Source organism: Marmota monax, unplaced genomic scaffold (genome assembly GCF_021218885.2).
Source record: "Marmota monax isolate L192 unplaced genomic scaffold, Marmota_monax_Labrador192_F-V1.1 WCK01_AAM20220418_F8-fsc01777, whole genome shotgun sequence".
Taxonomy (NCBI): Eukaryota; Metazoa; Chordata; class Mammalia; order Rodentia; family Sciuridae; genus Marmota; species Marmota monax.
Window position 1 is genome coordinate 3,383 of NW_026693114.1, and position 25,293 is coordinate 28,675.

General features: G+C 56.0%; 2 protein-coding genes across 4 annotated transcripts; both read right to left on the minus strand.

The window, feature by feature from the left end:
• Nucleotides 1–8,436: 8,436 nt before the first annotated feature.
• Nucleotides 8,437–12,878, minus strand: LOC124099783 (regucalcin-like). The gene is made up of 4 exons (XM_046455008.2): nucleotides 12,750–12,878; nucleotides 12,223–12,354; nucleotides 11,258–11,419; nucleotides 8,437–10,992 (listed from the first exon to the last, which is right to left on the minus strand). The coding sequence occupies exons 2-4, from the start codon at nucleotides 12,311–12,313 to the stop codon at nucleotides 10,742–10,744; spliced, it is 504 nt and encodes a 167-aa protein (XP_046310964.1). The 5' UTR covers nucleotides 12,314–12,354; nucleotides 12,750–12,878; the 3' UTR covers nucleotides 8,437–10,741.
• LOC131424576 (regucalcin-like) lies at nucleotides 12,639–24,953 on the minus strand. Of its 3 annotated transcripts, none has more exons than XM_058582798.1 (3): nucleotides 15,387–19,342; nucleotides 13,466–13,648; nucleotides 12,639–12,964 (listed from the first exon to the last, which is right to left on the minus strand). In XM_058582798.1, the coding sequence occupies exons 1-3, from the start codon at nucleotides 15,661–15,663 to the stop codon at nucleotides 12,657–12,659; spliced, it is 768 nt and encodes a 255-aa protein (XP_058438781.1). In that variant the 5' UTR covers nucleotides 15,664–19,342; the 3' UTR covers nucleotides 12,639–12,656. The 3 variants fall into 3 exon arrangements, with proteins under 3 accessions (XP_058438781.1, XP_058438782.1, XP_058438780.1); XM_058582799.1 differs by lacking the exon at nucleotides 12,639–12,964 and adding an exon at nucleotides 24,593–24,953 and having other exon boundaries at nucleotides 13,015–13,648; nucleotides 15,387–15,553; XM_058582797.1 differs by lacking the exon at nucleotides 12,639–12,964 and having other exon boundaries at nucleotides 13,015–13,648.
• Nucleotides 24,954–25,293: the final 340 nt, after the last annotated feature.

Consider the following 25,293-nt stretch of genomic DNA (forward strand, 5'->3'; position numbering starts at 1 on the left):
TGATGCCACATGATGTAGCTGAAATAAGACCCTTATGTATATTTTATTTTTTGTAATTACTTAGTCAGGAATGAGGGTAAGGGTCTTATGTTCATCACAGGAACATTGCTGGCTTTTGTTCCTGCGACAAGCAAGTGCACCCCCATAACCTTCAAAATTAAAAGCAAAATATAAAAAAGCATAGTTGGAAACCGCCCATCAATAGCATTATTTAGTAACATAACCACAGAGAAAAGTCAGATTATTTAATTCAAAAATAACTGAAATGTGGGAGGCAGGACCAGGAAGCAGGCTCTGCCAGGCTTCCAGTGGTTACCATGGTGACGGAAACAGCATGGAGCCTGCTGCCCACAGTCAGGCAAAGTTTCCCTGAGCTCCCCTAGCTGGTGGGATTCTGTTAGATTTGTCTCTATCTCTGGCCTAGGCAGGATCCTAGGGACGGGTAGCAGCTTGCCTTGTCTCTGCGACCTGCGCTTGCAGCTTGTATTCGCCTGTGTTTTGTACTTTTCCTTGTAGCATGGAGGACTTTAAAAGTGAGTTTTAGGGGCTGGGGATGTGGCTCAAGGGGTGGTGCACTCACCTGGCAAGCACAGGGTGCTGGGTTCCATCCTCAGCACCACATAAAAATGAAATAAAGATATTGTGTCTACCGAAAACTAAAAATAAATATTAAAAAATTCTCTCTCTCTCTCTCTCTCTCTCTCTCTCTCTCTCTCTCTCTCTCTCTTTTAAAAAAAAGTGCCACCAGTGTTTCTCTCAGATTTTAGGGCAGTCTTCATTTGGCACCCAAGCCAGGTTGCTTAAGGGTTAAAAGCACTGCTGGTGGTGAGTCTAGTTACAGACACCACAGGGAACAGCAGCTAAAGTCTTTTGTCCACAGTGGCTGAGTTCCAGCCATTCTGATTCAGTAGGACAAGAATGTAGCAAAGAGGTTCAGTATAAACCTTCAGAGCATTCACAAAAATAACATTCACTCCTCTACAGGTAAAGAATCCTTGTATCAAGTCTCATCACAAAATCTTCCTTCCCCTTTTCTCACTCTCCAAGCACAGACTTCTAATATATAACTGCCCCCCCAATCTTTACCTAATATTTCAAATTATAAAAATTCACAAAAACAATCCAAAAAAGTCCACAAAAGCACTTTCCCCATGGGAGAGAACTAAACTTAACAACATATCCCATTAATCATCTTAATAATTCTTTACCTTTAGAGTCTCTAGAATTATAAAAATAATTTTTTTCTCTCTAAAGACAAACTGCTCCCAAATATTAAAAAGTTGAATGTCACAGATTTTTCTTCTACTTCACTTACTTTCTACAATTCAGCCCACAATACTCTGAAATCCTAAGCGTGCTTAACTTCTGGAGAGAAATTCCAAACCCACTAAATTTCTAAAATTCATCCTAGAGTTCCATATCGGCCACAAATTGTCACCTTTCTCATGACTAAAACACTCAGGGTCACTCCAGGTGAACTGGGCTATGTGAAATAATCGCACGAGAGACAGAGAAATACCTTTTCCTTTGGGTCCTGCTGTGATGGCTCCTCTAACCTTAAGGTTCTGCAGAGAGAGACAGAGAGAGAGAGAGAGAGAGAGAGAGAGAGAGAGAGAGAGAGAGAACACACACACACACACACACACAAACACATACACTCATGCTGAACCCTTTTATTGTGGAAAAGCCATTCAAATGAGGCAAGGGGTCAGGTTTCAGGGGGCTGAGTCTAGCTTCCTGATGTATGTGTCAGCAGGTTGACTGACATCTAGGAAGGCCACACCCAAAGGCATAGCAAGAGTAGGGGACACACAAAGGGAGTTTCCATGGATCATTCTATCCCAAAGGGGCAAAGGGGTAGGATTACAGAGGAACAGGTGAGTGTAGCTCAACCTCAGGGGTGACACCTACATCTGAAGACATGCCTCGACTTTCTGAGCTGGGACAATGCCCAAGTGACCATGAAATGATTGAAATGATCAGTCAGAGCCTCTTGCTTCAGGACTGGAAGGTGTGGGTCATTCAGAGTGGCTCCCCACATTTCTACAAACTACTAAACTGGATAAATGTTTGTGGTAAACTATTAATGGGGCATTCAGCACCTGGAGTGATGATTTCTTCCAGGCCAGTGGCCAAGTGAAATAGAGAAACAGGAAAATAGGAAGTTTACCTACATTGATCTCTCTCGTAGACAGAGACTCTTTTGCTGATAGTCCTCAAATCAATTATGGTGAAGATTTCTGCAGAAACTTAGTTAAGATTTTCTGTGGAGGAGGGGGTGCCACTACAGAAGATCCCTTTAGTAGCACAGTCACACTAAGGTAACTTCTGACCAGCAATTGACCCCAGTGCCCACATCAACACGGATTGACTTGTAGATGAAGCCCCCTAAATAGGATGGCCACCGTGACAGTTCTGGAGAGGACCAGCTAAGGTCAACCACTCCACTGCCCAACGTGAAGGAGGAGTTGACCACCTGATGGGCAGAGTACAGAGGTGGTCCCCAGTTCTCCTGGAAAACATCAACAGTAATGAAGCATGGGGACAGCCTTGTCTCCTTTTATTCCCTGCCTGGAGATGCCCACTCTCCCCCTTGAGAGTGCTTTTGCTGAAGCCTCACTTTTCTCTTGGTTTATTTCCACCTCACTCTCACTTCTCAGAACCCTCTCCTGCATGACTTTTGGTGTCTGACTTTAAATTTTCTTTAGCTGTAGCACAAGAGCTGGGGTTTGGCGTTTCAGCTCCCTGCTTTCTGGTGAACCGGGAGGTGGGCTTCTGGACTCCCTTTTCTCCTCTCCTGAGATTCCACTCCATGATGACACAGCCAACACTGCCAGACCTCGTGACAGCAGTGGGGACAGGTTTTATCCAGTAACAGCTGAGAGTGGAGAAAGGGCTGAGGTTTACCAGGAACTAGGGGTGGGCACCACCTCTGAGCATGAGCAGGGTCCTGGGGGGCGTGGCCATCGGGCACGTGGCTATCTGGGCACTTGGCCATGGGGGGCGTTGTCATCAGGGGCGGGGCCTCGCCGCCATCTTTGACGCCAGTCCTCCTCCTTCAGGGTGAGAGGTGAGCTTTCTCCTCATGACTCACAGGGCAGAGCCTGGCCCCTGGAAACTGTGGGTCGCCCCTCAGGGAGGGGCCGAGCCCCCTTTTCCTCACAGCTACCTCAGGTGGACGCCTGGCTCGGGGACACTGGGGGTCATGTGTCTAGGGTTGCCCATAGCTCCCTTGTCCTCAGAGCTGCCTCAGGTGGACACTGTGCTTGGGGACACTGTAGGTCTTGTCTCCAGGGACCCCCGTAGCTCCCTTCGCCTCAGAGCTACCTCAGGGAGCCACCTGACTCGGCGTCACTGTGGGTCACTGTTAGACCAGGACACAAAGAAAAGGCCAGTGACTCCAATTAAAATCAAATTAATGCAAGCTGATCATTTCCACCATCCGGGCTGTTTCTCCCACCCAAAACTGCGGGAAAAGACAGCCCCAGCTCTCTCGCAGCGCAGCTCCGTAGCCCAGAAAGTTCCACAAAGGGGGTTACAGATAACAACACTCGGGCAGCAGAGCACAAAGGTAGTTCACATTGTGCTGGCCCCGACATCAGAATTTATGAAGGTCATTAGAGCCTCAGAGAGGGGCGTGATCTGGCCAGGGAAGGCCAGGGTTTATGGGGGTCACTACAGTTTCAGAGAGGGCTGCTGTCTGGTCAGAGAGCCAGGCAGGGGGGGTTCAAGGCGCGGGCAGCCATTCCAAGCAGGTTCAGAATTTGCACTGATTTATAGTGAAGCTGAAATTAGCTTTTCATGGCTTTGTGGCAAGATGTCTCCCAATTTTAACAGGGAATCAGGCTGGGTATAATGTCATGTCTCTAGGGACCCCTGCAGCTCCCTTCTCCTCAGAGCTACCTCCAGTGGATGCCTGGCTTGGGTACACTGTGGGTCATGTCTCTAGGGATGCCTGGAGCTCTCTTGTTCTGAGTTTCCTGAGGGAATTGCACTAGAAGCTTCTGGAATGACCCGCAGCAGGTGTGGGAAATGTGGTATTGGTGAGGAGAGAGCCCCACCTTGGGACTGAGAGCTGAGGAGAGCCTGGCTGTGGGCCCTGCTCCTTCACTATTTCATTCAGGCTGGCTCTGCAGCAGGCCTTAGGTTGTGACCCTCATCATCTGTTTAAAAATAATTTACATTAGGTATATATTGTCATAATTTGAAGTAAAATTTAGCTGTAGTTGGACCTAATGCCTTTATTTAATTTATTTATTTTTATGTGGTGCTGAGGATCAAATCCAGGGCATCACATGTTCTCGGTGAGTGCTCTACCACTGAGCCCAACCCCAGCCCTGGTGCATTTTAGTTATCCATAAGAGTGGGGTCCATTTTGATGTATGCAGACATGCATGGAGTATAATTTGTTCAGTTTCACCCCAGTATTTCCATGTTCCCTCTCTTTTCTCCTGCTCCCCTTTCTCTAGTGGTCTTCCTTGTATTTATTTATTGTTTTGTTAAACTGGTGGTTTATAGATAGACATGAAGGGGGGATTCACTGTGGTGTAGTCGTATATGTACTTAGATCGTTTGGTCACTTTCATTCTGTAGTTCCTCCCTTTTCCCATCCCTCCTCTCTCCCCCTACATCTCCTTCTATTCCACTGACCTCCCTTTTATCTTTATGGGATTTCCCTGTTTTATATTTCCTTATTTACCTCTAGTTTCTGTGTATAAGATAAAACATTTGACCTTGGATTTCTGAGTCTGGCTTATTTCAATTAGCATGATGTTCTCCAGTTCCACTCACTTACCAGCAGATGCAGTAATTTCATTCTCCTTTATGGCCGAGTAAAACTCTGTGGTGTGTATATGCCATGCTTTCTTTATCTGCTCATCTGTTGACCGACACCTGGGGTGGTTTCATAGCTTGGCTACTGAGAATTGTGCTGGCTTAAACGTTGATAGGGCTGTATTCCTATAGCATGCTGATTTTTGTTCTTTTAGGTAAATACCAAAAAAAAAAAAAAAAAAGGTGGGAGGAACAGCTGGATCATGTGATGGCTTTATTTCCAGTTTCTTGAGGAATCTCTGTACTGCTGTCCATAGTGGTTGGTTGCACTCGTCTGTACAAACAACAGGTGAGTGTACCTTTCTCCATATCCTCACAAGACTTTGTTAGTTTTTGTATTCCTGATGTTTGCCCTTTTAACTGCAGATGAAATCTTAATTTACATGTGATTTGCATTTTCTGATTGCCAGGGATGTTGAACCTTTTTTTTTTCCATGTTTTTGGCCATTTGTATTTCACATTTTGAGAAATGTGTGCTTAGTTCTTTCACCCATTTTTGTATTGAGCTATTCATTTTTCTGTTGTTACATGTTTTGAGTTATTTATATTTCTGGACATTAATCCCTTGTTGGAAGAGTAGATGGAAAAGACTTTCTCCCATTCTGAGGGGCTCTCTTCATGATCCTATTTCCTTTACTGGGCAGAGCATTTTAAGTTGAAAGCATCCCACTTATTGAGTCTTGGTTTTATTTTTTTTAATTTTGTGGATCTTGTTGAGGAAGTCAGTGCCTGCCCTGCACCAATATGTTGGAGAGTCAGGTTTCTCTGAGCCCAATCTATTTTTCCTCTGACTTACATCTTCATATTAGAAATCATTTATCTTGCTTGAATTGATTCATCTATAATGAATAGTGTCTTACATTTTAGGTTTGAAGTGCTCTACAGCTTCTGCCAAAATAATTCGTTGTTCATGAATGTGGTAATGCATTTAAGTGATGATAAGATGAATGTAGAATAAAAGGAATTGGGTCTTATAAAAACAGTGTACCCGTTGCCTTAAATTATATATATATATATTTTAGACTGGGATTTGAACTCAGGACTTCATGTGTCCTATGTAAATGCTCTACCCCTGTAAGTGAGCAACACCCTCACTTCTCTTTTTGAGACAGGATCTTGCTAAATTGCCCAGACTGACCTCAAATTTAGAATTTTCATTTCTCAGTCTCCCTAAGTAGCTGGGATTATTATGGTGTACACCACCATACCCGGGTCCTCTCCTCTTTCAGTAGAATACCTGATACTTCCATGCACTTTATGGTGGCTGGGTCAGAGCAGGCAGGGGTGGTGGATGGCCAGGGACTTCTGCCCAGGATTCAGTGAAGCTGCTGGGGCCTACTGTACCAGGTGGAGGGTGGTGGGTGAGGCAGACTGTCGCTGCCTCCGTCCAGCTCAGGTCAGTTTCCCTGAGGTGGGTTGTTGGGGTGGAAGGCTAGAGAACTAGGGGCTCTGAGAGAGTGACCACCAAGGCCACTATTCCTCACCATCTGTTGTCCCTCCTGTTGGCTTTGGCCCTCCTCCAGACCCCTCTTGCAGGCCCTGCCTTTCTTCTCCTAACCTCACCCCATCCCCCAGACCACACCCTCCACAGACTCTGCCTAGACACCTCCCCCAAGGCCCCCATGTCTCTTCTCCAGATCCCTGCCCTGTCCAGACTGTGGCCCTCCTCCAGACCCTACCCTGTTTCCAGGCCCCGCCTCTCTCAGCCACAGCTCAGGGCACTGTTTGTCAGTACATTTGCAGTGGGGCACAAAATAGCCTGTTGAATAAACATTGACATTCTACATTGGCTGAAATATCTTGACTATATCAGGCTTTCATGGCACATAAACTGAATTTAGGAAAGTCACCTTTTTTCTCTAGATCATAAACGTTTGAAATAAAATCAGAATCTGTGAAGGGTCAGGTAACAATCAGCTGTGAGCCCTAATGATCCCAGGGTCTTTTCCAGTGGGAAATCTGCAAGCAGCAGTTCCAACATTGCTATGCTAATGGATTGATTGAGGTTTCTTAACTTAGTTGTTTTGCAATGTCTGTATTTACTAGAAATATCCCATGTTGACCAGGTTTCCAGTTGTTTTTAATTTCTTCTCTTTTTAGTTTTCTACAGAATTATTAATCCTGTGAACTTCTGCTGTTTTCCACCAGCAATATTTTTAAAATATCCTTTTTGCTTTCTTGTTTTTTCATTGAGAGACTTGTCTTGTTTGAAAATTCTCACGATAATCTTAAATGATTTTAATTATTTTCTGCTTATTGAGGTGTCTTTGTGTGCTGGGTATGCAGCTCAGTGACAGAACACTTGCCTAGCAATTGAGAGGCCTTGGGTTCCATCCCAGCACCACACACACACACATATATATTTTTACATACACACAGTGTCATTTGGCAGAACTCAAGCATCAGAGGTACCCAGAGATATGTTTAAAAACATTATGTATTTACATATATACACCACAAAATCTCTTCCAGATTTAGATGAAATTTTTCTAAGAAAACATTTCAATGTCAACTATTATATTGCATGATTCTTTTTTAAACCTTTATTTTATTAATTTTTATGTGCTTTTGAGGATCTAACTCAGGGCGTCGCACATGCTAGGCAAGAACTCTATCGCTGAGCCACAACCCAGCCTGATCCTTTTTTTAATATTTATTTTTTAGTTGTACACAGTACCTTTATTTTATTTTATTTATATGTGGTGCTGAGGATTGAACCCAGGGCCTCGCACATGCTAGGTGAGTGCTCTGTCGCTGAGCTGCAACCCCAATCCCCTGCATGATTCTTAAAACCACTGTAGATGAAGTTTCCTTAGGACTCAAGTCATTACAATGTGCAAGAGACAAGTCAATAGCTGAGTTGTGTAATTAAGAAATATTTTTTACTAAAAATAAATTTTTAAATAAACATTTTCTTTTCTATTTTTCAATTTAGAAAGCATATCCCTATGTCTTATTAAAGTTCTACATTTGTTTATTTATTTTACGGGGTCCTGAGATTCGAAGCCAGTGCCTCACACATGCTAGGCAAGTGCTCTACCACTGAGCAACACCCTCAGGCCCTAAAGTTTTACATTTATAAAAAGTTAGTTCTCTTATTCATTGCAAGCAAGGGATTGGGTTTTCTGATGAGCATGATGTTTGTATATTGCCAGGAATTCTTGTTGGAGAACTCTGTTTGTGTTTTGTATCTGCTCAAAGTATCATTGAAAATCTACCATTATGTTTTGAGTTCAGAAATTTGAATTTCTTCTTTTGAGGTTATATGTTTATTAACACTAAGAGTTATTTCATGTGAAGTGCCATAGTTACATTTTATCCTAATGATTGTGCCCCTATGTGCTTATAAGTTGGCTTTAGAGCAGAGTTGAGTATATTGCACATCTGCTGGGTTTATTAGAAAAGTACATACAGGGCCTCACATATGCCAGGCAAGTGCTCTACCACTGAGCTATACCCCATCCCTTTAAAAATCTCCCAGGCTGGCCTTGAATTTGCAATCTCCCTGCCTCAGCCTTTTTAAAAAAAAAAAGAAAAAAGAGAGAGGGAGAGAGAGAGAGAATTTTTTAAATTTATTTTTTTAGTTTTCGGTGGACACTACATCTTTGTTTGTATGTGGTGTTGAGGATCGAACCCGGGCCGCACGCATGCCAGGTGAGTGCGCTACCGCTTGAGCCACATCCCCAGCCCCCCTGCCTCATCTTTTTGAGTAATTAGGATTCTTGGCATGCAACACCACACTTGGTAAAAATTTAATTTTGTAAAGTCCATGCTATCAATATTTTCTTCTGCTGATTGACTTTTAGTATTGTGTGTTAAAACTCATCACCAAGGGCTAGGGATGTAGCTGAGTATTGTAGCTGAGGTTGTATGTAGCTGAGGTTGTCCACCATGTGTGCAGCCATGCATTTGATCCCCAGTTCCAGAATACACACACATACACACATACACAACACACACACAGTTACCACTCTCTAAGATTACATGGATCTTCTTCTGTTTCTCTTTAAATTTTTTTTTCAAATTTTAGTTATGGATGACTATGAGTCAATTTTTGTGGAAATTTTGGTTTGCATATACTTTCATTTCACTGAATATAGTTTCCAAAGCTTGTTCAATCACCACTTTTTGACAAATAGTGTTTAATGGGTTTCATTTCCACTTGAATTTCCAAAATCATGTGCCAGGTTTCTCTTCTTGCAACTAAAAGGCTCAGGGGTCACTCCAGGTAAACTGGGCTGACTGGGCTGTGCAAAATGACCACACAAGAGACACAAATACCTTTTTCTTTGGGGTCAATGTGAAGGCTCCTCTGACCTTAAGGGTCAGCAGGAAGAGAGAGTGAGAGCATGTGCTGACTCCTTTTATTGAGGAGAAGCTATTCAAATGAGGCAAGGGGTCAGGTTTCAGGGGGCTCACTCTATCTTCATGATGTTCACTGTCAGCAGGTTGCCTGACACCTGGGTAGGCCACACCCAAGGGCATGGTAAGAGAAGGGAACACACACAAGGCACTTCCATGGAAGATTCTACCCTAAACAGGGCAAGGGGTTATATTGCAAAGGAACAGGTGAGCGTAGCTTCACTCATGGGGCTGTAGCAGGACATACCATGCCCGAGACACTGACCCTTGAACCCAAGAAGGTGGGGAAAGCTCTGCCATGTTTCTGTGACTGAGTGCCTCAGCACCCAGCCGGGGACTATGAGTCAGTCATGTGCAAAGTTGGTCTCCCACACAGTTGCCTCCTGGACTCCCAGTCCCTGAACAGACAGTGGTGGCCAGGAGGAGGATGCCCACTTCCTGGGCCCCTGCTTGGCCTCCCTAAGGTCCCCGCCTGGCCCCTCAGAACACTGTATCGGGGGCTGCACCTGAGACCAGGTCTCTCCCTCTTCCCAGCCCAGCCATCCTTCTCCAGGACTGACCACTTGGCCAGGACCAACTTCACACAGGCCTCACTCCCAGATGGAGGCTCGAGCCCCAGAACATCCCTTCCTGGTCACAGCACTGCCCGGCCCTGCCCACAGCACAAGCTGCACTCTGCCACCATCACCACGGGGACCCCAGGACAGAGACTCCCGGCACCTGGCAAGCACAGCCGTCTGCACCTGCAGGCCACCTGTGTGAGCCCTGTGCTGAGCCCTCTGGAGTTGGGGACTCAACGTTCTACATCACTCTTAGCATGTGTATGTGGGAGGGCAGCGTGGAGCCCCTGTGCAGGGACAGTGCCCAGGGGCCTCTCGGGGTTACGCAGGAAGTTCCCACTCCACCAGCACCTGCAGACTAGGTACGTCCCTGAAGACCCAGAAACAGACGCTGGAATGAAAACTTGTGTGTGAATATTCATAGCAGCACCATGCACAAGGGTCAGAAGGGAGAAGTGACCCAAGTGTCCACTGAAGAGGAATAGGGAACAGGATGAGTCCATCCACATGATGGAATATTACTCAGCCCTGAAAAGGACTGCAGCTCTGACACGTGCTGCAAGTGGGACGGACCTTGAGACCTGGGGCTTGGTGAGAGAAGCTGACACAGAGGGTCACATAGTGTGGACTCCGTGGGCAGCACCTATCCACAGCAGGCCATCCAGACACAGGCAGTGGGCAGGTGATGGGGCTGGGCAGGGGACAGGGTCACTGCTGGAGTGCGGGTGCCTTTCAGGGGTAAATGGGCTGTTTGGAAGTAGAGGCGCTGGGTGCCCAGTGCTGTGAAGGAACCTGATGTCCAGCTCGATCCCTGGCAGATGGACTTGTGCACGTCCAGCACAGCTACAGCCCATGCTCAGGTTCCAGCTCTCAGTGACCCAGCACCAAGTGGAGGCAGAGAGGCCAACCTCAGAGACACCAGTGTCGGCCAAATGTTCTGGGGACTGCAGGTGACTTGTGGGGACCTTGGAGAACACACAAGGGCATTACAAGCCGAAGCTGGATGACCCTGGACAGAATGTGGGGCAGTCCCTGGGGGGCAGCAGCTGCAGAGATGATGTTGAGGTGGCCACATTTATTGTCAGCTGTGCACAGTGGTCAGGCAGGGAGCGCCCTGCCAGAGCTGAGCCTGGCCCGACCCCAGGGACCAAGGCCTGGCTTAAGCTGCGCTGGACGGTGGGGTCCCTCAGCCAGCGAAGGGGCAGGATGCGAGGCCCCTCACCCCCAGGCCTGTGACCTGCAGGAGGAGAGGGTGGAGATGAGTCCCTGGGCACGGCTGAATCTCCCCGTAGCACCAGCCACACCAGCTTCCTAAACCTCCCGTAAACGTCTCTGTGCACAGCAGGGCATGTGGGGCCTCAGGAGGGCTGTTTTCCAGGTGGACAGATGTCCCCATGGATGCTGCCAAGCCCGCTCCAGTCCCCGAGGTCAAGATGCATTACACCTGGCTGAGAAGACGTGGCTGGGAGCCAAGCTGACCCTAGCAGGGAGACCCCACTGACCTTGAAGACGTGTCCTCCCTGTGGCTCCCGCAACAGTTGCTCTGGACTCAGGCTGTCCACTGCAGAGGTCACACCCAGTTGGAGTAGTCAGGCCCCCCCTGCCCCAGAAGCAGCAGGACATCACCCTGGACACTGGCATCTCCAGGGTGCACAGCCTCGTCCCTGTGAGTAAAGTTGTTACGTCCCTGAAGCCCAGCTACCCGCCTGCTGCAGGACCCCAGGTGGCCTGACCATGCCCACTCCCCAGTGGGGCCCTGGGCCTGCTGGTTCTCCCTGGCACCTGCAGCACTTGATCCCCAACTCTGCCCTGCCTCGTGGACTGCAGGGGTCAGCAGGGCCACCTGGAGCCCAGGAGCTGGAGAGGCAGGAGGAGCCTCCCTGGAGCCTGTGGAGGGAGCTGGACACCATGGTAAGAGGTGGGTCCTGTCCACATTTGCACCCCAGAACCTGTGAGTGGGACCTGCTGTGGGAACAGGGTCTCTGCAGAGGTCATTAGTGAAGGGTCCTGAGATGGGCTCCTCCTGGGTCAGGGGGCCCTCATGCAATGGGCCCTCATGCAAGGGGGGGGACACAGACCCAGAGGAGGAGCCCCGTGGAGACGGAGGCAGAGACTGGAGTGAGGGGCCACCAGCCCAGGGCCGCCTGGAGCCCAGGCGCTGGAGATGAAGGAGGAGCACCCTGGAGCCTGTGCAGGGAGCTCAGCCGGGGACCCTGGTCCAGCCTCCGCCCTCCAGGGTGGGAGAGGACAAGGTCCTGTGGTTTTCAACCGCTGGTTTGTGGTCATTTGCTACATCAGCCCCAGTGTTCCCTGCACTGGCCAAGTGCTGAGGGACCACCCTGGCACTCCCGCCATCTGCACAGTCCCCCTGTAGCTGGACAAGCATGTGGTGCTGCCCTCCCACTCCTGAACCCTGAACACCATGGCACAGAGCACCGCATGTCCCCTCCTTGACTTGTGCACACACCTGTCTCGGGGTCCATGCGGATCACCCTGCCTCCGTCAATGCAGGCCACCCAGAGTGTCCCCGTGGTGTCCACGCACAGCCCATCTGGCATGCCTTGCTCTGGCTCCAGCTGGCACACCAGCCGTGAGTTTGCTGCGGCAGGACAGACAGAGACGCATGGCCCCCCACAGCCCAGACCAGGAGGTCACATAGCGTGGCCTTAACAACGGGAGGGAGTGACAGACCCAGTGGTGCTTCTGGGACCCCAGGAGGGGACTCGTGAGGGTGTCGGGGGAGGAACACGGAGGCTCCCACCTGGGGAGGGTGTGGTGGACTGGCCACGGAGGCCTCTACTTCAGGGAGTACGTGGGGGGCTGACCACGGAGGACCCCACCTGGGGAGGGTGGGGGGGCTGACCACGGAGGCCCATACTCTGGGAGGGTGTGGGGGGCTGGTCACGGTGGCCCTGCCCAGGGAGGGTGCGGGGGCCTGGCCATGGAGACCTTCTCCTGGGGAGGGCGTGGGGGGCTAGCAACAGCGGCCCCTACCCAGGCCTCTTGTCTGCACGTCGTAGTCATAGGCCCGCACAGAGTAGTCCAGGCTGTCCACATGGTAGAGAGTGCTGTGGTCCAGGGACCAGTCCAGCCCGTTGGGATGCCCAGCTGGTCCAGCTGTCTGACCACCGAGCGGTCAGCGTAGAGTGTGTACAGGGAGCCCTGCCCCGGCTCCCACAGTCCTGGGGCGGAGGCCTCTGGCATGGTGCCTGGAGAGAGTGGAAGGTCAGTGGGCAGTGCCCTACCCTGCCCTGCTCACCCCACACAGACCCGCTGTGCAGAGAGCTGTGGTCACCCTCAGTCGGCGGGCAGCAGGCAGGATGGCCCTCAGGCGGCATCTGTGAGTGAGCCTCTGTGCTGGACGAAGGGGGGGACCCCAGAGATGTCCCACTGGGAAGAGGCCTGCTCAGGCAGAGGTGCAGGGCCCTCAGCCGCACGTGAATGGCCTCTGGCCACCGGCCCTGGCCGCTGCCCCACCCTGGCGGCTTCGACCCTCCCAGGGTCCTCTCTGGGCAGGGACCCAGGAAGAATGACCTGGAAGCCATGGGCTTTGGAGTGGGAGGGAACCTGTGGGCTGCCCAGCACCTGCATGGCCTCGGGGGGCCGCTTGCCCGCAGCCTGGGGAGGGCTCCTGAGGTCCCCACCCAGCCGGCACCCGCCATGATGGGAGGCTCTCCAGGTGGCCTGGGCCAGTCCTTTCAGCAGCTCACCTGCCACAAACCTCCCGGCGGGGTCCACCTTCCCGTCGTTGAACCTGTTGTGGGGCTTGTCCCTGTCCAGCCAGGCCGCCCACTCCACCTGCCCCGTCGCCCAGTCCAGGAGGCCAAGGCAGGTGCCAGAGGCCACCACGTAGCTGCCCTCTCTGCGCAGAGCCACACAGCCAACAGGGTCTCCTGGGAGGACAGAGGACAGCAGGGTGGCCCGGCTGCTGCGTCTCCAGGGGACGGTGCCACCCCACCCACGGGGCTCCCACCAGGAGGCACCGTCAGGGCACAGAGCACGTCTCAGCACAGGACCAGTCCTGCTGGGCCTGGTGGACCACCTCTCTGCACCCCCTCCCCACGACGGGCACCACAGGGCCTCCAGATGGGACTGGAGGCTGCGGAGCCTGCCTGCAGGGCCACCAGCACTCAGGAGCGGAGAGCCCTGGCCTCTCCTCATGTCAGTGCCAGTGTGAGAGCCGCGGGTGCCCCTGAGCCCTCGGGTAGGACCGCTGGGCCTGGGGGAAGGTCTCCACAGCAGGGTGCCTGAGGCCAGACACAGACTTGGGGCCAGCCCTGATCTGCAAGGGGCACAGTGGCACCTGCCCTTGGGGAGGGTGAGGGTGAGTGGGGGATGCTCCCAGAGTGCTGCTTCTGCTCCTCAGAAGGACCACGGGGTCGTCAGCCACACAGGTGTGCAAGCCCCACAGACACACAGGTACCTCCCAGGTGTGTGGGTCCACGCACACACATGAGCCTAGCTCCTGAGTCAGGACAGGTGTGTGTGTGGCAGGACAGGTGCATGAGTGGCATAACCCGGGGTCAGAGCCAGGCGTGGGCTCCACACAGCAGCCTGGAGGATGTCAGTGTTTCCAGGACTTAGTCTGGACAACAGCGACCCCGGCTTTATTCCTTTCAACTACAGCTGAACACCAGGACTTCCCACCCCACGGTCCGTCCTGTGCCCAGGGTGTGACAGCCCCCACTCCAGGGGCTCCAGAGCAGGGGGGCAGGTGCTGAGCAAGCAGGTGCCCCGGCTGGGCCCCTGCAACCCTCAGGCCACAAGTGATGCTGGACACCTATGACAAAGGTACCAAGAAGCCCTAGGACCTCAGGGGACACGGGACATGGGCAGGCAGGACATCTTCATAGCTAAACGAGCCCCAGGACCTTCGGGGACATGGGGCCCTGGGCACAAGGATGGTCTCACAGCTCCCTCCCCAGGATCACCTGGATCTCCAGGGGACCCACACTTCCTCAGGCCCACGTTCTGCAGCCCCCAGACCCACTTCCTTGTCCCACATCTGCAGCCCCCAGGCCCATTTCCTTGTCCCACATCTGCAGCCCCCAGGCCCACTTCCTTGTCCCACATCTACAGCCCCAGGCCCACTTCCTTGTCCCACTGTCTGCAGCCCCCAGACCCACTTCCTCTGGCCCAGAGTCTCCACCCCCAGACCCACTTACTGTGGCCCACCCTCTGCAGCCCCCAGGCCCACTTCCTCTGACCCACCGTCTGCAGCCCTGAGGCCCACTTCCTATGGCCCACCATCTGCAGCCCCCAGGCCCACTTCCTTGTCCCACTGTCTGCAGCCCTGAGGCCCACTTCCTCAGGTCCACTGTCTGCTGGCCCCAGACCCACTTCCTCAGGTCCACTGTCTGCTGGCCCCAGACCCACTTCCTCAGGCCCACCCTCTGCAGCCCCAAGACCCACTTCCTATGGCCCACCATCTGCAGCCCCCAGACCCACTTCCTTTGTCCCATATCTGCAGCCCCCAGGCCCACTTCCTCAGGCCCACTGTCTGCAGGCCCCAGGCCCACTTCCTCTGGCCCAAAGTCTCCAGCCCCCAGACCCACTTACTGTGGCCCACTGTCTGCAGCCCCCAGACCCATTTCCTCAGGCCCACCCTCTGCAGCCCCCAGGTCCACTTACTCAGGCCATTGGTCTGCACCTCCCCAGACAGAGGGTTCCACTGACACACAGTCCTGGCGTTGATGTCCACAAACACCACCTGCCCGGTCTCCTCTTCCCACACGGGACACTCCCCCATCCTGTGCCTCTCCCTGATGACAGCCTCGATCCTGGGGGGACGCCATGGCCTGGGAGGAGGACAGGGCTGTGAGTGCCCTGTTCCCTGTCCCATTCTCCAGGCCATCGGGTGAGGCCTGCTGGACCCTGCAGGCTGGGCGCTTCTGGGTGTGTGACACATCCTGTGGTCTCAAGGACAGCCCTCTTGTGCTCACGAAGCCTCACCCAGGCAGGCATGGGGATGCAGAGAGGGACCCAGCAGAACTCACGCCCCTCCTGGCTCCTCTGTGCCACCTGGCACTCTGCATGACCCGAGAGGTCAACAGAACGTGCAGGTGCCCTGTCACTTGAAGAGTCACCCCCTGGCAAGGTTCCAGGAGTCCCTGTGCCTTTTCCCTCTGGTGGCACAGTGTGCCCACCTCCCCCACCTTCCAGGCCCTGCAGCTACAGCCTGGGAAGCAGGGGCTGCTAAGCTGAGCTGCTGTCCAGGTGGGCCCGGCTCAGAGGCTGGGGTGGGGTGCCATCTGCAGGTGGCTGGCTCCGGAGCACACACCCTGCCCTCTCCGCCCAGGAGAGCTCTCCCCCAGAAGGGCTCACTTCTCAATGGTCCTGTTAATTGGGCTGCTGTGAGACCCCTGCGCTCCGTGGGATTCAGTTCACAGGGCCCTTCCTGGACGGCACCAGGAGGCCCAGCAGCCCAGGGCTCCCATACTGGGGCGGCTCACGTGCTCCTCAGCCTTGGTCCTGTCCTGCTCGCTCAGCTCTTGGGACTCCACCGCACTCTGGCCTCAGCCAGTTGAAGGCTCCACTGAGTGGGGGCGGAAAGTCCCTTCCGCCCTCCCCTCCCCGGTCCCTCCCTCTGTGCATCGCCAAATCAACAGAGCCCGAGGCTTCCATAGAGACCCCCGAGGTCGCGGCTAACGCCCTGCCAGGCATCCGTGAGACTTCCCCTTAGGGCCGACCGTGCGGCTCCTCAGCCCTCCTGGGTTCTCCCCTCGCACAGGGCTGCCCTGGGCAGCGGGACACTCTGCTCCTCTCCTACTGCAGAAGAGCGCCCGCTTGCAACTGGGGGTCCATGGGGCTCACCCCGGCAGGCTCACAGGGAGCACAGGCTTGGCCGGGCAGGCGCAGAGAGGGCGCAGGGGAGGCACGGGGAGCCCTGGACAAGCACATGGGGCGCTGGGCAGGCACAGAGGAATGCAGGGGAGGCACCAGGTGCCCTGGGCAGGCACAGGGGAGGCACGGGGAGTCCTGAGCAGGGACACGGGGCGCTGGGCAGGCGCAGAGGGACGCAGGGGATGCACCGGGAGCCCTGGACACGCACACAGGACGCTGGGCAGGGCTCTACTCACAGGCATCTTGTAAAGAACCGACTGCTGACCCCCGAGCTTCACCTGCTGACCCCAGCTGGCCGTGGCACCCGAACGTTCACAGGCACCAGCGCCCCCTCCCCGCGTCTTCCTCCGCCCTCTGGGATGGTCTGGGCGCCACTCCCCCAGCCTCCCCTAGGCTCCTCCAGCGGCCTCTGCCCACGTGCCACTCCAACGACTGCAGTGGGGCCAAGGACCCTGCGTCTCTCCAGTCACCACCACTTTCTGCCAGCAGGATTGCCGGGGCACTCCGCAAGGAGAGGATTTTCGCGGGAGGTGCTGCTCTCTTGCAGGCCCACGCCAAGGGTTCCTCCCGCTGTGGAGCAGGGCTTGGCACAGGAATGTCGTCCCACGTCCCCGAAAGGAGAGGTGCTGGCTTGGTGGAGGTGGAGTCCCCGCACCCACGTCTCCATGCCGCTAAGTGAGCCCAGCTCCTCCACACCCCAGGCTGCAGCCCCGGAACCCGAGGACACCAGGCTCCACGGTCCCCTCCCCATGGGCTAGAACCGGCCTTGTGGGTGAAGGACTCCCTTGGGAACCTCCTCCGCCTGGGTTCCAGCCAGCGCTCGGCAGCGTCCTCACCCCAACCCTGGTCCCAGAGCTCCTTAGGGCCCTGGACTGCAGGCGCCTGTCTGGGAGACCACCAAGGTGGGTGCTGGGGGCTGGTTCCTGCTCCCACAGCCCAGGAGAGGCCACCGCCTGGGTGGAGGGGGTCTAAAGGAAAATGGATGGAGAGCTGGACCTGGAGCTTGTCCACTCCATGAAAGGTGCTGGGGCTCTTGGGAGCACTGGCTGCAGCCAGGGGGCGCCCCCTCACCCCAAAGGCTCCTGCTCAAGGTGAGGTCAGTGTGTAGCCCTGGCTCTCACCCAGGTTGGTAGGGGCCCTCTGGTCCTTCTGATTGGCCCTCAGGGTTTGAAGACATGTCAGGCCCCCCTGCTGGGCAGCCTGCAGTTACCGCTGGAGCCGACCCCAGCATGGGTGTGACCACTCACTCTCTGGCCACAGTGGGCAGGACGCACACCTACTCTGTGGGGCTCTTGTAGGAGCAGACACCTCCCAGGACCACCAGTGACATGCAACTCTTCAAAGCTAAGGGGACATATTTAGGGAGCCATGTGGGACCCTGAGGTCAAGATGGCTGAGGTGGCCCCTGATCCATCCTGATGGCTCTCCTCTCTAAGCTCAAGCCAAGGACAGGCAGCGGCCGGACAGCGTCAGACCTCAGGACATCTTGGGCATCAGGATACAATGCTGCCTTGGCTTGGTGGGAAGGCACAGTGGGCTGGAGACAGAAACCAAAGGTGGCAGGCAGTCCCTTGGCTGGGCAGGCAGGGTGGTGGCCTCTATGCAACAGCACCTAGCTCTCCCTGAGACACACTGTGAGGGCACAGACCCCAGACGCCCTTTGCTCCCACATTCCAGGGGCCCTGGCACCAAACCAGTTGTCATGCCCCTGTGACCCCACAACAGGATGCCAGGAACCCACCCTTCTCCACTCCCTGGTGGTCCGGCTGTCCTACCTCCAGAGTGCTCATCCTCCACCTGACAAACGCTGGCCCGTTCCCAGGCCCTGCCTGGAGTCCCGGGGCAGCTTCCTTCTGCACCTGGGGCAGATGATCTCATCTGTCTCATGACTTACACCCTCCGACCTGCCCATGACTCCCCCGTTTGTAGATGAGCACACACGGGCTCCCAGATGGGACTCCATGCCCAGCACTCTGCTTGGAAGTCTATCAGGCATCCCACATGGACTGGCCCACATGCCCCTGCTCCCCTGCCTTCCTCCTCCTGACAATCACCTGCCTTCCTCCTCCCCACCTGGGATGGCTCCCCATGTCCTACCCCAGTGGGCTCAATAGCACCCCAAGTGCACCTGGGACCTCGGGATAGGGCTTCTTTTGCACATAGGGTCTCTGCAGATGTAATTAGGTAATGATCTCAAGATGACACCATCATGGGTCAGGTGGCCCTCATGCAATGGCAGTGTCCTCACTAGAGACAGAGGAGGGGACACAGGCACAGAGGAGTAGCCACGTGGAGACGGAGGCAGAGACTGCATTGAGGGGCCACCAGCCCAGGGCCACCTGGAGCCTGTGCAGGGATCTCAGCCTGGGGCCCCTGGTCTTGGCCTCTGCCCTCCAGGGCTGGCAGAGGACAGGTTCCTGTGGTTTTCAACTGCTGGTTTGTGGTCATTTCCTACATCAGCCCCAGGGTTCCCCTGCACTGGCCAAGTGCTGAAGGGCCACCTTGGCACTCCCGCCATCTGTAAAGTCCCCTCTGTAGCTGGACAAGTCATGCCTGGAGCCTGGGGAGGGAGCTAAGCCCTGTGACCCCTGGTCTCAGCCTTCTGCCCTCCAAGGCTGGGGGAGAAGATCCCACCGGACTGGGGAAATGGTTTCAGCCCCTGTGACACTTTGTTTCCAAGTGTAGGACACTAACAGGGCCATGAAATTGCATCCAAAGTTGGCCCCTCATCCCAGCCTTCCAGATGTCCTGTCCAATAGGCTCCTCCCTCCCTCCCCTCTGCTGAGCTCTGCAGCTCCCTGGGCCCCAGGTCTCCTTCCCGCTCAGCTCTGCAGCTCCCTGGGGCTCCTCCCTCCCTCCCCTCTGCTCAGCTGTGCAGCTCCCTGGGCCCTAAGGCTCCTTCCTGCCTCCCCTCTGCTCAGCTCTGCAGCTCCCTGGGCCCTGGGGCTCCTTCCCCCCTCCCCTCAGCTCAGCTCTGCAGACCCCTGGGTTTGGGAGCCTCTTCAACCATGTCTCCCTGGCACCACCCTCTCCCCGTCTGCTCCCCCAGAGCAGGAGCCTTGTGCCTAGTCAGTGTGAGCCTGTGTCCCCTGCAGTGACTCCTCTGATGTCCTGCTGCCACCCTGCTGGCATGGGGTGGGCTCCCCCACCAGAGCAGGGCTCAGTCACAGGGACAGTGTCCAGTTCTCACCCTCCTGGTGACACTCCTTCCTCCCTGTGGGACAGCTGGAGATAGTTTGCTGGACCCGGCCTGCTGGCCCCACGTCCCACTTGGCTGTCCAGAGAAGCCGTGGTGGCCCTGAGGCACCTTGGGAGCTGCAATGACCTGCGTGCTTGTGGGGAGCCCACCAGGTGGTACTCCCTGTGGGAGACCTGCTGGAGTGACTCGCTGGACCCCGACACAGGCCTAGGCCCCGGGGTCATGCCCCCTGCCCCTGGTGGGTCAGCTGGCTCCCTCTGTCCCCGAGCATGAGACCCTGCCCTCCTCTCTTTGGGTCTGTGAGTGGTGGCTCTGCTCCATCATGTCTCCTGTCTAGGAGTGGCCTCCTCTGGGGCTCAGCTGAGCACCCCCTGTCCCAACTCCTTCCTGATGGGGTTGTCACCCAGGGGCTGTGAGACAGGAAAGCACCCTGGGTCTGCCAGAGCCTCGGGTCACCTCGCCTTAGGCTGCTTCCTGGGAGAGGCACAGGGTAAGGTGGGGCTCAGGCTGTGGGTCTGCCTAGGGACAGAAGTCTCCCTGAGAGGCTCAGCGCTCCTCCATCACCAATCCCACAGCCCAGGGCCTGAGCCTCCCTCCTCCTGCGCCCAGCACTCCATGTCCCTCAAGAGCCCGGGCTGGGCCTCAGGGTCCTGCTGGAGCACTTTCCTCTCCCACGAGTGACAGGCTGACTCGTTCCCCAGGCTGCGGCCTCAACCTCCACCTGAGCCTCTCCTGAGTGACTATGGGTCCTGCAGCTGCCCCCGTCACAGCCCTGAGTGGGTCACGGTCACCTTCCATGAGCACCTGTTCATCAGACTGCCCGGCTCACCTGCCCTGTGTGTCCAGCGCCGGTAGGTCCAGGACAGCCCCGCCCACCTGACCTGTGTGTCCAGCGCGGGCAGGACCAGAACAGTCCTGCTCACCTGCCCTGTGTGTCCAGCGTGGGCAGGACCAGGACAGCCCTGATCACCTGCCCTGTGTGTCACCATGGGATGGACCCAGTCCCTGCCTGAAGGCAGACAGCAGCGCTGATGCTCAGAAGACTGCCTGTGCCTCCTGCTGGCCGCCGTCAGCCCTACACCCTGCACTGCTCACCTGACCTATGTGTCCAGCGAGGGCAGGACCAGGACAACCCCGCCCACCTGCCCTGTGTGTCACCATGGGATGGACCCAGTCCTTTCCTCAAGGGAGACAGAGACGCCGATGCTCGGAAGACTGCGCCTCCTGCTGGCCGCCGTCAGCCCTACACCCTGCACTGCTCACCTGCCCTGTGTGTGAGCAATGGCATGACCAGGACAGCCCCGCCCACCTGCCCTGTGTGTCCAGCGTGGGCAGGACCAGGACATCCCTGCTCACCTGCCCTGTGTGTCACCATGGGATGGATCCAGTCCCTGCCTCAAGGCAGACAGAGGCGCTGATGCTCAGAAGACTGCCTGCGCCCCCTGCTGGCCGCCGTCAGCCCTACACCCTCGGGGCTCAAAGCACTTCCTGCCTCTGGTCCACATCTCTGTGGTTGGGGTCCTGAAGGGCAGGCCGTCCTCTGCAGGGTCCTGGGAAACTCTTTCCTGCATCTCCCCCCCCTCAGGACCCCAGTCCCTAAGCTTGGGTCCTAATCACTCCAGTTTGTCTCCCTGTTTCCTCTGTCCCTTCTCCATCTGCCCCTCTTCTCAGCACCCTGCTGACTCCTTGGGCCCCAAGACCCTCCAGGTCATCTCCCTCTCCGCATCCCTACCTCGTCAGGTGGCAGAGGGCCTTTGGCATTCCCAGGGCCGGCAGTGGATGTGGACACTGACATTAGCGGGCCACAGAACTCATGCCCTGCGCAGCAAGGACCTCCCTAACCAGAAGAGAGTCTTTGGGAGACACTGCCCCAAAGGCATGACCCCCACAGTCCAAGGAGAGCTTCTGGGGAAAAGGGGGGCTCCCATTTGGAAAGACTTGGAACCCTGCATCCTGTAGACCTTCCCTGACCCTAGCAGCTGTGAGGTGGGGGTGCCCAGTGGAAGGTCATCTGCTTGTAGAGGGATTCGGGGCACCCACCCACCCATCCCTGCTCACAGGCCCCTGTACCCCTCCCTCCCTCTCCCTGCTCACACCCCCCCTGATCCCTCCCTCCCTGTCCCTGCTCACAGCCCCTGTACCCCACCCTCCCTCTCCCTGCTCACACCCCCTGTACCCCTCCCTCCCTCTCCCTGCTCACACCACCCTCTACCCCTCCCTCCCTGTCCCTGCTCACACCACCCTCTACCCCTCCCTCCCTGTCCCTGCTCACACCACCCTCTACCCCTCCCTCCCTCTCCCTGCTCACACCCCCTGTACCCCACCCTCCCTCTCCCTGTTCACACCCCCTGTACCCCTCCCTCTCTCTCCCTGCTCAGTCCTGCTACTCTACTGAGGGTCCCCACCTGCTGCAGAGCTGAACTCTGACCCACCTGAGTCAGTCTGTCCAAAGACACCAGCTCTTCCATGGTCTTTTGTCCAGACCGTGTCACACAGCTCCTGGTGACCGCTGCAGCAGGGTCCATCTGCCTTCATGAGACCCACACAGCAGAGGGCCTGCTGGAGCCAGTGACCACCAACCTGGGGCCTCAAGTGGAAATGCATCTTCCACGTGGCTCCTCCTCTGAGGCTGTCCCCTCTTCTGTTTTAAGGACATGGCCATTGCATGAGGGCCACCTGACCCAGGGGAGCCCATCTCAGGACCCTTTACTAACTACCTCTGCAGAGACCCTGTTCCCACACAAGGTCCCACTCACAGGTTCTGGGGTCAATATGTGGACAGGACCCGCCTGTTTCAATGGTGTCCAGCCCCCTCCACAGGCTCCAGGGAGGCTCCTCCTGCCTCTCCAGCTCCTGGGTTCCAGGTGGCCTTGGCTGCTGGCCCCTCACTCCAGTCTCTTCCTCCATCTCCATGTGGCTCCTCCTCTGGGTCTGTGTCCCCTCTTTCTCTCTTGGGAGCACAGTGGCATTGCATGAGGGCCCCGTGTCCAGGAGGAGCTCATCCCGAGACCCTTCACCTATTACACCTGCACAGACTCTTTCTCCAGCAGCAGACAGCTCACAATCCTGGGGGACGTTCCTGGTGGGGCCCATCCATGCCTACAACGTCACCTCGGGAGATGGCCAAGGTCAGTACCCTGGTATAGACAGCAGTGGGGACAGGTGGGGGCCTTGGAGACCAATGGTACAGAAAGCCCCTCCTGGTTGGGGGGATCCAGAGCCCACTCTGTCTAAAGGTGAAGTTGCCTTGGAAAAATTCAGCTGCCCTTTGCCCAGGAAGAGGGCGGTGCAGAGCTGAGGCCCTGGGCAGCTGCTTCCTCTGGCATTTCCCTGTGGAGAAGGTCTCCTAACAGATAATCACAGCCCAGCAAGACAAAGCAGGAGCACAGGCAGGTGCCTGGACTGCCAAACAAGGCGGCTCCAGCAGGTGGACGGCAGCCTGGGGAGCCATCAGGGGCCCTTCCGAGGGCTTGAGGACCTGAGTAGGGCTGAGTCCTTCCCGCGTGGGCCGGGAAAACGGGAATTGGGTCTTAGCTGGGTTTGTGGGCCAGGTACCTTTGTTGCTAGGGCAAGTCTAATTTCTGAATGGAGAGTCCCACAGACAGGGCTGGAGGCGGGGGCCTCCTCCACCGGGCGGCCTTGAAGACAGGTGCCCTCCAAGGAAAGTGCCTCGTCTACTGTCTGGGGTGTGCACACAAGTGCTCCTCATGGTCACTCTCATGGGAAGCCAAGGTCACTGAGGAGGATCCGGTGTCCGGTGTGTATACTGCAGGAGGACACTGTGTCCCGAGTGTGGGCTGGAGGAGGACACTGTGTCCGGAGTGTAGACTGGGGGAGGACACTGTGTCCCCAGTGTCGGCTGGAGGAAGACACTGTGTCCTGAGTGTAGGCTGCAGGAGGACACTGTGTCCCGAGTGTAGGCTGGAGGAGGACACTGTGTCCCGAGTGTAGACTAGAGGAGGACATGGTGTCCGCAGTGTAGACTGGAGAAGGACACTGTGTCCCCAGTGTAGACTGGAGGAGGACACTGTGTCCGAGTGTAGGCTGGAGGAGGACACTGTGTCCCCAGTGTGGGCTGGAGGAGGACACTGTGTCCCGAGTGTAGACTGGAGGAGGACGGTGTGTCCTGGGTACATTCACGACCCCATCCCTGCCAGGACTCTTCAGGCTCTGTGCCCTGGACTCCATGAGATCTCTGAGGGGTGTCGGGCTGGGTACTTCTGCAGGGAGGCTTCCTGAGGGACACAGGCTCCCACGTGTCCTCTTCCCACTCTGACCACAGAAGTGGAAGTGGTATTCCTCTGGCTGTTCTCAGGCTACACCTGACCTGGGCCGACCCTACGAGGTCCCCGCTGAAGGCCGGACCCACACCCCGGGCCTCCACCACGCCCCACTGCCCCGCCCCAGGACATCCCCCGACGCGCCTGCCCGCCCTGGGCTCTGCCCTGCCACCGCCCCTGACTCCGCTTCCCGCCAGGTCATTCCGGACCCCAGGGCCTCCCTCCTCCAAGCCTGCGCCGCCCCCACTCTCCGCCGGACCCAGATCACCTCCCGCCGTCTTGCTCCCCTCCCCGCCTGCCGACTGCCCCCGGCCGTCCACCGCCTCTGGCCCTCCCGGTGCCCTCTGCGTGGCTCCCCGCGGCCCGCTCAGGACCTGGACACTTTGTGCCTCCCCTGAACCCTTCCTTGGGCCCTCGACTACTCCCTGCCAACATCGGCTCTTTGGGTCCCCCTTTTCCACTCTGCCCTCTACCCTCGGCCCTTTCCGTACACACTCGGGTTTCTCCGTACATACTCAGCACTTCCATCTCCCTCGGCTCTTCGCGTTCTCTCGGGTTTCTCCGTACACACTCGGCTCTCTTCGTAAAGTCTCCGCACCTCAGCCGCCCTCGACTCTTCCGTTGTCTCTCGGGTTTCTCCGTACACACTCGGCTCTCTTCCTGAAGTCTCCGCACTTCCATCTCCCTAGACTCTTCGCGTTGTCTCTCGGGTTTCTCCGTACACACTCGGCTCTCTTCGTAAAGTCTCTGCACTTCCGTCTCCCTCAACTCTTGGCGTTGTCTCTCGGGTTTCTCCGTACACACTCGGTGATGTCCCACCACCCCATATCTGACCACTCGTTCCCCAATAATGTCCCATCACCCCGTTACTGATCAGCTTCCTCCCCTCCCCCGTCCCCAGGTGGCATCTGCTCACCCCAATATCTGATCCCATGTCCCACCACCCACTCTCCCAGGGGACATGAGAGGAGCAGTCGTGGGGAGCCTCTGAGGGCCTGTGCACACAGGAGCCAGCCCTGTGTCCAACCAGCTGTGATGAGAAAACACCGCCCACTGCCCAGGAGGCAGGCTGGGTGCAGGCTGGGTGGGATTGCTGAGCCCCAGCAATGAGCTGACAAGTACCTAAACCACAGGGACCACTGTCCCTCCATTGCCTCCACTGGGGACCCCCGCTCTCCCCTCCCCAGTCCCTCTGAGCTCAGGCCAGTGGCCTTGA

Bases quoted from the DNA above. Each gene is read 5' to 3' on its own strand.
- LOC124099783 (XM_046455008.2), bottom strand. From the start codon at position 12,313: ATGCCAGATGGGCTGTGCGTGGACACCACGGGGACACTCTGGGTGGCC. The intron at 11,420-12,222 runs GTGTGTGCACAA...CTTTACTCACAG, and splicing joins CCGCATGGACCCCGAGACAG to GGACGAGGCTGTGCACCCTG. The intron at 10,993-11,257 runs GTCAGTGGGGTC...CTCCTCCTGCAG, and splicing joins AGGGAGGACACGTCTTCAAG to GTCACAGGCCTGGGGGTGAG.
- LOC131424576 (XM_058582797.1), bottom strand. From the start codon at position 15,663: ATGTGTCACACACCCAGAAGCGCCCAGCCTGCAGGGTCCAGCAGGCCT. The intron at 13,649-15,386 runs GTAAGTGGACCT...CTGTCCTCCCAG, and splicing joins GGTGCAGACCAATGGCCTGA to GAGACCCTGTTGGCTGTGTG.